Source organism: Pseudophryne corroboree, chromosome 5 (genome assembly GCF_028390025.1).
Source record: "Pseudophryne corroboree isolate aPseCor3 chromosome 5, aPseCor3.hap2, whole genome shotgun sequence".
Taxonomy (NCBI): domain Eukaryota; kingdom Metazoa; phylum Chordata; class Amphibia; order Anura; family Myobatrachidae; genus Pseudophryne; species Pseudophryne corroboree.
The window spans coordinates 9,577,804-9,590,192 of record NC_086448.1 but is presented as its reverse complement, the minus strand read 5'-3'; the positions used below and the strand labels follow the sequence as shown (position 1 = coordinate 9,590,192).

Genomic DNA, 12,389 nt, shown 5'->3' with positions numbered 1-12,389 from the left:
GTCCATAATTGTATATACCACCTAACCGTGTTTTTTTTTTCTTTCTTTATAGTCATACTAGTTACGAGTATACTATCTCTTTATCAACCAGTCTATATTAGCAGCAGATACAGTACAGTGCGGTAGTTCACGGCTGTGGCTACCTCTGTGTCGGCACTCGGCAGCCCGTCCATAATTGTATATACCACCTAACCGTGGTTTTTTTTTCTTTCTTTATAGTCATACTAGTTACGAGTATACTATCTCTTTATCAACCAGTCTATATTAGCAGCAGACACAGTACAGTGCGGTAGTTCACGGCTGTGGCTACCTCTGTGTCGGCACTCGGCAGCCCGTCCATAATTGTATATACCACCTAACCGTGGTTTTTTTTTCTTTCTTTATACATACATACTAGTTACGAGTATACTATCTCTTTATCAACCAGTCTATATTAGCAGCAGACACAGTACAGTGCGGTAGTTCACGGCTGTGGCTACCTCTGTGTCGGCACTCGGCAGCCCGTCCATAATTGTATATACCACCTAACCGTGGTTTTTTTTTCTTTCTTTATACATACATACTAGTTACGAGTATACTATCTCTTTATCAACCAGTCTATATATTAGCAGCAGACACAGTACAGTGCGGTAGTTCACGGCTGTGGCTACCTCTGTGTCGGCACTCGGCAGCCCGTCCATAATTGTATATACCACCTAACCGTGTTTTTTTTTTCTTTCTTTATACATACATACTAGTTACGAGTATACTATCTCTTTATCAACCAGTCTATATATTAGCAGCAGACACAGTACAGTGCGGTAGTTCACGGCTGTGGCTACCTCTGTGTCGGCACTCGGCAGCCCGTCCATAATTGTATATACCACCTAACCGTGGTTTTTTTTTCTTTCTTTATACATACATACTAGTTACGAGTATACTATCTCTTTATCAACCAGTCTATATATTAGCAGCAGACACAGTACAGTGCGGTAGTTCACGGCTGTGGCTACCTCTGTGTCGGCACTCGGCAGCCCGTCCATAATTGTATACTAGTATCCAATCCATCCATCTCCATTGTTTACCTGAGGTGCCTTTTAGTTGTGCCTATTAAAATATGGAGAACAAAAATGTTGAGGTTCCAAAATTAGGGAAAGATCAAGATCCACTTCCACCTCGTGCTGAAGCTGCTGCCACTAGTCATGGCCGAGACGATGAAATGCCAGCAACGTCGTCTGCCAAGGCCGATGCCCAATGTCATAGTACAGAGCATGTCAAATCCAAAACACCAAATATCAGTAAAAAAAGGACTCCAAAACCTAAAATAAAATTGTCGGAGGAGAAGCGTAAACTTGCCAATATGCCATTTACCACACGGAGTGGCAAGGAACGGCTGAGGCCCTGGCCTATGTTCATGGCTAGTGGTTCAGCTTCACATGAGGATGGAAGCACTCAGCCTCTCGCTAGAAAAATGAAAAGACTAAAGCTGGCAAAAGCAGTAGCACCGCAAAGAACTGTGCGTTCTTCGAAATCCCAAATCCACAAGGAGAGTCCGACTCCAATTGTGTCGGTTGCGATGCCTGACCTTCCCAACACTGGACGTGAAGAGCATGCGCCTTCCACCATTTGCATGCCCCCTGCAAGTGATGGAAGGAGCACCCGCAGTCCAGTTCCTGATAGTCAGATTGAAGATGTCAGTGTTGAAGTACACCAGGATGAGGAGGATATGGGTGTTGCTGGCGCTGGGGAGGAAATTGACCAGGAGGATTCTGATGGTGAGGTGGTTTGTTTAAGTCAGGCACCCGGGGAGACACCTGTTGTCCGTGGTAGGAATATGGCCGTTGACATGCCTGGTGAAAATACCAAAAAAATCAGCTCTTCGGTGTGGAAGTATTTCACCAGAAATGCGGACAACAGGTGTCAAGCCGTGTGTTCCCTTTGTCAAGCTGTAATAAGTAGGGGTAAGGACGTTAACCACCTCGGAACATCCTCCCTTATACGTCACCTGCAGCGCATTCATAATAAGTCAGTGACAAGTTCAAAAACTTTGGGTGACAGCGGATGCAGTCCACTGACCAGTAAATCCCTTCCTCTTGTAACCAAGCTCACGCAAACCACCCCACCAACTCCCTCAGTGTCAATTTCCTCCTTCCCCAGGAATGCCAATAGTCCTGCAGGCCATGTCACTGGCAATTCTGACGATTCCTCTCCTGCCTGGGATTTCTCCGATGCATCCTTGCGTGTAACGCCTACTGCTGCTGGCGCTGCTGTTGTTGCTGCGGGGAGTCGATGGTCATCCCAGAGGGGAAGTCGTAAGCCCACTTGTACTACTTCCAGTAAGCAATTGACTGTTCAACAGTCCTTTGCGAGGAAGATGAAATATCACAGCAGTCATCCTGCTGCAAAGCGGATAACTGAGGCCTTGACAACTATGTTGGTGTTAGACGTGCGTCCGGTATCCGCCGTTAGTTCACAGGGAACTAGACAATTTATTGAGGCAGTGTGCCCCCGTTACCAAATACCATCTAGGTTCCACTTCTCTAGGCAGGCGATACCGAGAATGTACACGGACGTCAGAAAAAGACTCACCAGTGTCCTAAAAAATGCAGTTGTACCCAATGTCCACTTAACCACGGACATGTGGACAAGTGGAGCAGGGCAGACTGAGGACTATATGACTGTGACAGCCCACTGGGTAGATGTATGGACTCCCGCCGCAAGAACAGCAGCGGCGGCACCAGTAGCAGCATCTCGCAAACGCCAACTCTTTCCTAGGCAGGCTACGCTTTGTATCACCGCTTTCCAGAATACGCACACAGCTGAAAACCTCTTACGGCAACTGAGGAAGATCATCGCGGAATGGCTTACCCCAATTGGACTCTCCTGTGGATTTGTGGCATCGGACAACGCCAGCAATATTGTGTGTGCATTAAATATGGGCAAATTCCAGCACGTCCCATGTTTTGCACATACCTTGAATTTGGTGGTGCAGAATTTTTTTAAAAACGACAGGGGCATGCAAGAGATGCTGTCGGTGGCCAGAAGAATTGCGGGACACTTTCGGCGTACAGGCACCACGTACAGAAGACTGGAGCACCACCAAAAACTACTGAACCTGCCCTGCCATCATCTGAAGCAAGAAGTGGTAACGAGGTGGAATTCAACCCTCTATATGCTTCAGAGGTTGGAGGAGCAGCAAAAGGCCATTCAAGCCTATACAATTGAGCACAATATAGTAGGTGGAATGCACCTGTCTCAGGCGCAGTGGAGAATGATTTCAACGTTGTGCAAGGTTCTGATGCCCTTTGAACTTGCCACACGTGAAGTCAGTTCAGACACTGCCAGCCTGAGTCAGGTCATTCCCCTCATCAGGCTTTTGCAGAAGAAGCTGGAGACATTGAAGGAGGAGCTAACACGGAGCGATTCCGCTAGGCATGTGGGACTTGTGGATGGAGCCCTTAATTCGCTTAACAAGGATTCACGGGTGGTCAATCTGTTGAAATCAGAGCACTACATTTTGGCCACCGTGCTCGATCCTAGATTTAAAGCCTACCTTGGATCTCTCTTTCCGGCAGACACAAGTCTGCTGGGGTTGAAAGACCTGCTGGTGACAAAATTGTCAAGTCAAGCGGAACGCGACCTGTCAACATCTCCTCCTTCACATTCTCCCGCAACTGGGGGTGCGAGGAAAAGGCTCAGAATTCCGAGCCCACCCGCTGGCGGTGATGCAGGGCAGTCTGGAGCGACTGCTGATGCTGACATCTGGTCCGGACTGAAGGACCTGACAACGATTACGGACATGTCGTCTACTGTCACTGCATATGATTCTCTCAACATTGATAGAATGGTGGAGGATTATATGAGTGACCGCATCCAAGTAGGCACGTCACACAGTCCGTACTTATACTGGCAGGAAAAAGAGGCAATTTGGAGGCCCTTGCACAAACTGGCTTTATTCTACCTAAGTTGCCCTCCCACAAGTGTGTACTCCGAAAGAGTGTTTAGTGCCGCCGCTCACCTTGTCAGCAATCGGCGTACGAGGTTACATCCAGAAAATGTGGAGAAGATGATGTTCATTAAAATGAATTATAATCAATTCCTCCGCGGAGACATTGACCAGCAGCAATTGCCTCCACAAAGTACACAGGGAGCTGAGATGGTGGATTCCAGTGGGGACGAATTGATAATCTGTGAGGAGGGGGATGTACACGGTGATATATCGGAGGGTGATGATGAGGTGGACATCTTGCCTCTGTAGAGCCAGTTTGTGCAAGGAGAGATTAATTGCTTCTTTTTTGGGGGGGGTCCAAACCAACCCGTCATATCAGTCACAGTCGTGTGGCAGACCCTGTCACTGAAATGATGGGTTGGTTAAAGTGTGCATGTCCTGTTTTGTTTATACAACATAAGGGTGGGTGGGAGGGCCCAAGGACAATTCCATCTTGCACCTCTTTTTTCTTTTCTTTTTCTTTGCATCATGTGCTGATTGGGGAGGGTTTTTTGGAAGGGACATCCTGCGTGACACTGCAGTGCCACTCCTAAATGGGCCCGGTGTTTGTGTCGGCCACTAGGGTCGCTAATCTTACTCACACAGTCAGCTACCTCATTGCGCCTCTTTTTTTCTTTGCGTCATGTGCTGTTTGGGGAGGGTTTTTTGGAAGGGACATCCTGCGTGACACTGCAGTGCCACTCCTAGATGGGCCCGGTGTTTGTGTCGGCCACTAGGGTCGCTAATCTTACTCACACAGCTACCTCATTGCGCCTCTTTTTTTCTTTGCGTCATGTGCTGTTTGGGGAGGGTTTTTTGGAAGGGCCATCCTGCGTGACACTGCAGTGCCACTCCTAGATGGGCCCGGTGTTTGTGTCGGCCACTAGGGTCGCTAATCTTACTCACACAGCTACCTCATTGCGCCTCTTTTTTTCTTTGCGTCATGTGCTGTTTGGGGAGGGTTTTTTGGAAGGGACATCCTGCGTGACACTGCAGTGCCACTCCTAGATGGGCCCGGTGTTTGTGTCGGCCACTAGGGTCGCTTATCTTACTCACACAGCGACCTCGGTGCAAATTTTAGGACTAAAAATAATATTGTGAGGTGTGAGGTATTCAGAATAGACTGAAAATGAGTGTAAATTATGGTTTTTGAGGTTAATAATACTTTGGGATCAAAATGACCCCCAAATTCTATGATTTAAGCTGTTTTTTAGTGTTTTTTTAAAAAAACACCCGAATCCAAAACACACCCGAATCCGACAAAAAAAATTCGGTGAGGTTTTGCCAAAACGCGTTCGAACCCAAAACACAACCGCGGAACCGAACCCAAAACCAAAACACAAAACCCGAAAAATTTCAGGCGCTCATCTCTAGTTTCCAAGTGAGTGAGCCTGGAGTTAGCGTTAAATACTAGAGATGAGCGCCTGAAATTTTTCGGGTTTTGTGTTTTGGTTTTGGGTTCGGTTCCGCGGCCGTGTTTTGGGTTCGAACGCGTTTTGGCAAAACCTCACCGAATTATTTTTGTCGGATTCGGGTGTGTTTTGGATTCGGGTGTTTTTTTCCAAAAACACTAAAAAACAGCTTAAATCATAGAATTTGGGGGTCATTTTGATCCCAAAGTATTATTAACCTCAAAAACCATAATTTACACTCATTTTCAGTCTATTCTGAATACCTCACACCTCACAATATTATTTTTAGTCCTAAAATTTGCACCGAGGTCGCTGTGTGAGTAAGATAAGCGACCCTAGTGGCCGACACAAACACCGGGCCCATCTAGGAGTGGCACTGCAGTGTCACGCAGGATGTCCCTTCCAAAAAACCCTCCCCAAACAGCACATGACGCAAAGAAAAAAAGAGGCGCAATGAGGTAGCTGTGTGAGTAAGATTAGCGACCCTAGTGGCCGACACAAACACCGGGCCCATCTAGGAGTGGCACTGCAGTGTCACGCAGGATGGCCCTTCCAAAAAACCCTCCCCAAACAGCACATGACGCAAAGAAAAAAAGAGGCGCAATGAGGTAGCTGACTGTGTGAGTAAGATTAGCGACCCTAGTGGCCGACACAAACACCGGGCACATCTAGGAGTGGCACTGCAGTGTCACGCAGGATGTCCCTTCCAAAAAACCCTCCCCAAACAGCACATGACGCAAAGAAAAAAAGAGGCGCAATGAGGTAGCTGTGTGAGTAAGATTAGCGACCCTAGTGGCCGACACAAACACCGGGCCCATCTAGGAGTGGCACTGCAGTGTCACGCAGGATGTCCCTTCCAAAAAACCCTCCCCAATCAGCACATGATGCAAAGAAAAAGAAAAGAAAAAAGAGGTGCAAGATGGAATTATCCTTGGGCCCTCCCACCCACCCTTATGTTGTATAAACAAAACAGGACATGCACACTTTAACCAACCCATCATTTCAGTGACAGGGTCTGCCACACGACTGTGACTGATATGACGGGTTGGTTTGGACCCCCCCCAAAAAAGAAGCAATTAATCTCTCCTTGCACAAACTGGCTCTACAGAGGCAAGATGTCCACCTCATCTTCACCCTCCGATATATCACCGTGTACATCCCCCTCCTCACAGATTATCAATTCGTCCCCACTGGAATCCACCATCTCAGCTCCCTGTGTACTTTGTGGAGGCAATTGCTGCTGGTCAATGTCTCCGCGGAGGAATTGATTATAATTCATTTTAATGAACATCATCTTCTCCACATTTTCTGGATGTAACCTCGTACGCTGATTGCTGACAAGGTGAGCGGCGGCACTAAACACTCTTTCGGAGTACACACTTGTGGGAGGGCAACTTAGGTAGAATAAAGCCAGTTTGTGCAAGGGCCTCCAAATTGCCTCTTTTTCCTGCCAGTATAAGTACGGACTGTGTGACGTGCCTACTTGGATGCGGTCACTCATATAATCCTCCACCATTCTATCAATGTTGAGAGAATCATATGCAGTGACAGTAGACGACATGTCCGTAATCGTTGTCAGGTCCTTCAGTCCGGACCAGATGTCAGCATCAGCAGTCGCTCCAGACTGCCCTGCATCACCGCCAGCGGGTGGGCTCGGAATTCTGAGCCTTTTCCTCGCACCCCCAGTTGCGGGAGAATGTGAAGGAGGAGATGTTGACAGGTCGCGTTCCGCTTGACTTGACAATTTTGTCACCAGCAGGTCTTTCAACCCCAGCAGACCTGTGTCTGCCGGAAAGAGAGATCCAAGGTAGGCTTTAAATCTAGGATCGAGCACGGTGGCCAAAATGTAGTGCTCTGATTTCAACAGATTGACCACCCGTGAATCCTTGTTAAGCGAATTAAGGGCTGCATCCACAAGTCCCACATGCCTAGCGGAATCGCTCCGTGTTAGCTCCTCCTTCAATGCCTCCAGCTTCTTCTGCAAAAGCCTGATGAGGGGAATGACCTGACTCAGGCTGGCAGTGTCTGAACTGACTTCACGTGTGGCAAGTTCAAAGGGCATCAGAACCTTGCACAACGTTGAAATCATTCTCCACTGCACTTGAGACAGGTGCATTCCACCTACTATATCGTGCTCAATTGTATAGGCTTGAATGGCCTTTTGCTGCTCCTCCAACCTCTGAAGCATATAGAGGGTTGAATTCCACCTCGTTACCACTTCTTGCTTCAGATGATGGCAGGGCAGGTTCAGTAGTTTTTGGTGGTGCTCCAGTTTTCTGTACGTGGTGCCTGTACGCCGAAAGTGTCCCGCAATTCTTCTGGCCACCGACAGCATCTCTTGCACGCCCCTGTCGTTTTTTAAAAAATTCTGCACCACCAAATTCAAGGTATGTGCAAAACATGGGACGTGCTGGAATTGGCCCAGATTTAATGCACACACAATATTGCTGTCGTTGTCCGATGCCACAAATCCACAGGAGAGTCCAATTGGGGTAAGCCATTCCGCGATGATCTTCCTCAGTTGCCGTAAGAGGTTTTCAGCTGTGTGCGTATTCTGGAAAGCGGTGATACAAAGCGTAGCCTGCCTAGGAAAGAGTTGGCGTTTGCGAGATGCTGCTACTGGTGCCGCCGCTGCTGTTCTTGCGGCGGGAGTCCATACATCTACCCAGTGGGCTGTCACAGTCATATAGTCCTGACCCTGCCCTGCTCCACTTGTCCACATGTCCGTGGTTAAGTGGACATTGGGTACAGCTGCATTTTTTAGGACACTGGTGACTCTTTTTCTGAGGTCTGTGTACATTTTCGGTATCACCTGCCTAGAGAAATGGAACCTAGATGGTATTTGGTACCGGGGACACAGTACCTCCAACAAGTCTCTAGTTGGCTCTGCAGTAATGATGGATACCGGAACCACGTTTCTCACCACCCAGGATGCCAAGGCCTCAGTTATCCGCTTTGCAGTAGGATGACTGCTGTGATATTTCATCTTCCTCGCAAAGGACTGTTGAACAGTCAATTGCTTACTGGAAGTAGTACAAGTGGGCTTACGACTTCCCCTCTGGGATGACCATCGACTCCCAGCGGCAACAACAGCAGCGCCAGCAGCAGTAGGCGTTACACGCAAGGATGCATCGGAGGAATCCCAGGCAGGAGAGGACTCGTCAGACTTGCCAGTGACATGGCCTGCAGGACTATTGGCATTCCTGGGGAAGGAGGAAATTGACACTGAGGGAGTTGGTGGGGTGGTTTGCGTGAGCTTGGTTACAAGAGGAAGGGATTTACTGGTCAGTGGACTGCTTCCGCTGTCACCCAAAGTTTTTGAACTTGTCACTGACTTATTATGAATGCGCTGCAGGTGACGTATAAGGGAGGATGTTCCGAGGTGGTTAACGTCCTTACCCCTACTTATTACAGCTTGACAAAGGGAACACACGGCTTGACACCTGTTGTCCGCATTTCTGGTGAAATACCTCCACACCGAAGAGCTGATTTTTTTGGTATTTTCACCTGGCATGTCAACGGCCATATTCCTCCCACGGACAACAGGTGTCTCCCCGGGTGCCTGACTTAAACAAACCACCTCACCATCAGAATCCTTCTGGTCAATTTCCTCCCCAGCGCCAGCAACACCCATATCCTCCTCATCCTGGTGTACTTCAACACTGACATCTTCAATCTGACTATCAGGAACTGGACTGCGGGTGCTCCTTCCAGCACTTGCAGGGGGCATGCAAATAGTGGAAGGCGCATGCTCTTCACGTCCAGTGTTGGGAAGGTCAGGCATCGCAAACGACACAATTGGACTCTCCTTGTGGATTTGGGATTTCAAAGAACGCACAGTTCTTTGCGGTGCTTTTGCCAGCTTGAGTCTTTTCAGTTTTCTAGCGAGAGGCTGAGTGCTTCCATCCTCATGTGAAGCTGAACCACTAGCCATGAACATAGGCCAGGGCCTCAGCCGTTCCTTGCCACTCCGTGTGGTAAATGGCATATTGGCAAGTTTACGCTTCTCCTCCGACAATTTTATTTTAGGTTTTGGAGTCCTTTTTTTTCTGATATTTGGTGTTTTGGATTTGACATGCTCTGTACTATGACATTGGGCATCGGCCTTGGCAGACGACGTTGCTGGCATTTCATCGTCTCGGCCATGACTAGTGGCAGCAGCTTCAGCACGAGGTGGAAGTGGATCTTGATCTTTCCCTAATTTTGGAACCTCAACTTTTTTGTTCTCCATATTTTATAGGCAGAACTAAAAGGCACCTCAGGTAAACAATGGAGATGGATGGATTGGATACTAGTATACAATTATGGACGGACTGCCACGGTTAGGTGGTATAAAAAAACCACGGTTAGGTGGTATATATTGTAATACAATTATGGATGGACGGACTGCCTGCCGAGTGCCGACACAGAGGTAGCCACAGCCGTGAACTACCGCACTGTACACTGGTTGATAAAGAGATAGTAGTATACTCGTAACAACTAGTATGACTGACTATGACGGTATAAAGAATGAAAAAAAAACCACGGTTAGGTGGTATATATTATAATACAATTATGGATGGACGGACTGCCTGCCGACTGCCGACACAGAGGTAGCCACAGCCGTGAACTACCGCACTGTACACTGGTTGATAAAGAGATAGTAGTATACTCGTAACAACTAGTATGACACTATGACGGTATAAAGAATGAAAAAAAAACCACGGTTAGGTGGTATATATTATAATAATACAATTATGGATGGACGGACTGCCTGCCGACTGCCGACACAGAGGTAGCCACAGCCGTGAACTACCGCACTGTACACTGGTTGATAAAGAGATAGTAGTATACTCGTAACAACTAGTATGACTATGACGATGGTATAAAGAAAGAAAAAAAAATACCACGGTTAGGTGGTATATAATTATACAATTATGGATGGACGGACTGCCTGCCGAGTGCCGACTGCCGACACAGAGGTAGCCACAGCCGTGAACTACCGCACTGTACTGTGTCTGCTGCTAATATAGACTGGTTGATAAAGAGATAGTATACAACAATATACTACTATACTGGTGGTCAGGCACTGGTCACCACTAGTCACACTGGCAGTGGCACTCCTGCAGCAAAAGTGTGCACTGTTTAATTTTAAATTAATATAATATTATGTACTCCTGGCTCCTGCTATAACAACCTGCAGTGCTCCCCAGTCTCCCCCACAATTATTATAAGCTTTTATACATTGATGTGCAGCACACTGGGCTGAGCTGAGTGCACACAGACTGAGTCACACTGTGTGACTGCTGTGTATCGTTTTTTTCAGGCAGAGAACGGATATAGCAGAGAACGGATATATTAAATAAAAGTTAACTTAACAACAACTGCACTGGTCACTGTGGTAAACTCTGTCTGCACAATCTCTCTCTCTCTCTCTCTCTTCTAATCTATTCTAATGGAGAGGACGCCAGCCACGTCCTCTCCCTATCAATCTCAATGCACGTGTGAAAATGGCGGCGACGCGCGGCTCCTTATATAGAATCCGAGTCTCGCGAGAATCCGACAGCGTCATGATGACGTTCGGGTGCGCTCGGGTTAACCGAGCAAGGCGGGAAGATCCGAGTCGCTCGGACCCGTGAAAAAAAAAGTGAAGTTCGTGCGGGTTCGGATTCAAAGAAACCGAACCCGCTCATCTCTATTAAATACACATAAAACACTTGTATGAATAAGAGACATAGTGGTGGCGTCTGTACAGAACAAGGTAAAGGCGGCATGGCTGGCATGGAAAAAGGAAAAGGGGTCTCATTAACTCCATGACTATCTCTCTGACACAAGCACCACTTACCCTCTTCTGTCAGACTCCCTTCTCCCTGTAGACTCACTTACCTCATTGTCTGCCTGCTGTATATACTCTGCCTTATTTTATCGCTGTGTTTCCAATCGTGAAGCGGTCTGGGGAATGCTGGCGCGGTATTTGCCTGATTGCTCCTGCCAGCGCTGACCATCTCCTTCTCTCTCTCTCTCTGTAGGTTTCGGCAGCAGTAATGGTGAGAGGTGGTGCCAGCTGCGCAGATTTTCAGTGGCGTTACTCAAGAATCATGGGTCGCATAAGATGGACATAGAGAAACTGGTGTCAGAGGAGACCCAGAGCCTCGTCCAAGCTGTGTCACAACATGAAGGTGATAGTTATATATACTGATAATTACCTACACCTACTGTAGGTGCGGCATGTGTGCCCTGTGGATGAGCATGGCTACATCTCTATCTCTCTCTTACTTTATCCCCCTCAGTCCTTATACTGTATCTCCCTCTATCCCTCTTTCTCCCCCTCAGTCCTTATACTGTATCTCTCTCTCCCTCCTCCTCCCCCTCAGTCCTTATACTGTATCTCCCTCTATCCCTCTTTCTCCCCCTCAGTCCTTATACTGTATCTCCCTCTCTCCCTCCTCCTCCCCCTCAGTCCTAATATCTCTCTCACTTTCTCCTCCTCTCCCAGTCAGTCCTTATATATCACTCTCTTGCTTGATCCCTCTCCCCCTCAGTCCTTATTTGTCTCTTGCAACCCCCTGCTCTGCCCCACCCTATGTACTGTCCAGGCAGAGCCGGCCCTAACCAATATGATGCCATAGGCAAGATTTTGGCTGGTGCCCCCAGCACCACCGCTGGTTCTGCCTCTGACCTTGCACCTCTTTCCCAGCACCATCACCCCTCACCCATAGCAGTTCTTATTTTGGTGTTTGTACCCGCTATATTTTAAATAGGAACAGTTCGCACATTTGGCGCACAGGCAAGGGGCATGGCCACACAATAGTAACCCCCAATTCCAATTACGCCATATAGTACTGCAACTTTATTCACATTTGATCATGTGATAGTGTCCATAATTCATATTACATCCCACAGTAGTATCACTTTACCTTATAAACGTTACTCCTCACAGTAGTGCCCCTTATTCACATTACATCACACTGAATTGCTCCTTATTCACATTACACCACACCTTATTGCTCTTTATTCACATTAGACGACAC

The 12,389-nt window shown here is 47.7% G+C and overlaps 1 protein-coding gene across 1 annotated transcript in view; it reads left to right on the top strand.

Annotated features, from left to right (window-relative positions):
• The window catches only part of LOC134927083 (cytochrome P450 2F2-like), a 593,292-nt gene that overhangs the window by 407,820 nt on the left and 173,083 nt on the right, over nucleotides 1-12,389 (top strand). The window contains exon 4 of the mRNA XM_063921081.1: nucleotides 11,388-11,537. Within this exon, the coding sequence (XP_063777151.1) occupies nucleotides 11,388-11,537 (150 nt within the window). The remainder of the gene's footprint in view (nucleotides 1-11,387; nucleotides 11,538-12,389) is intronic.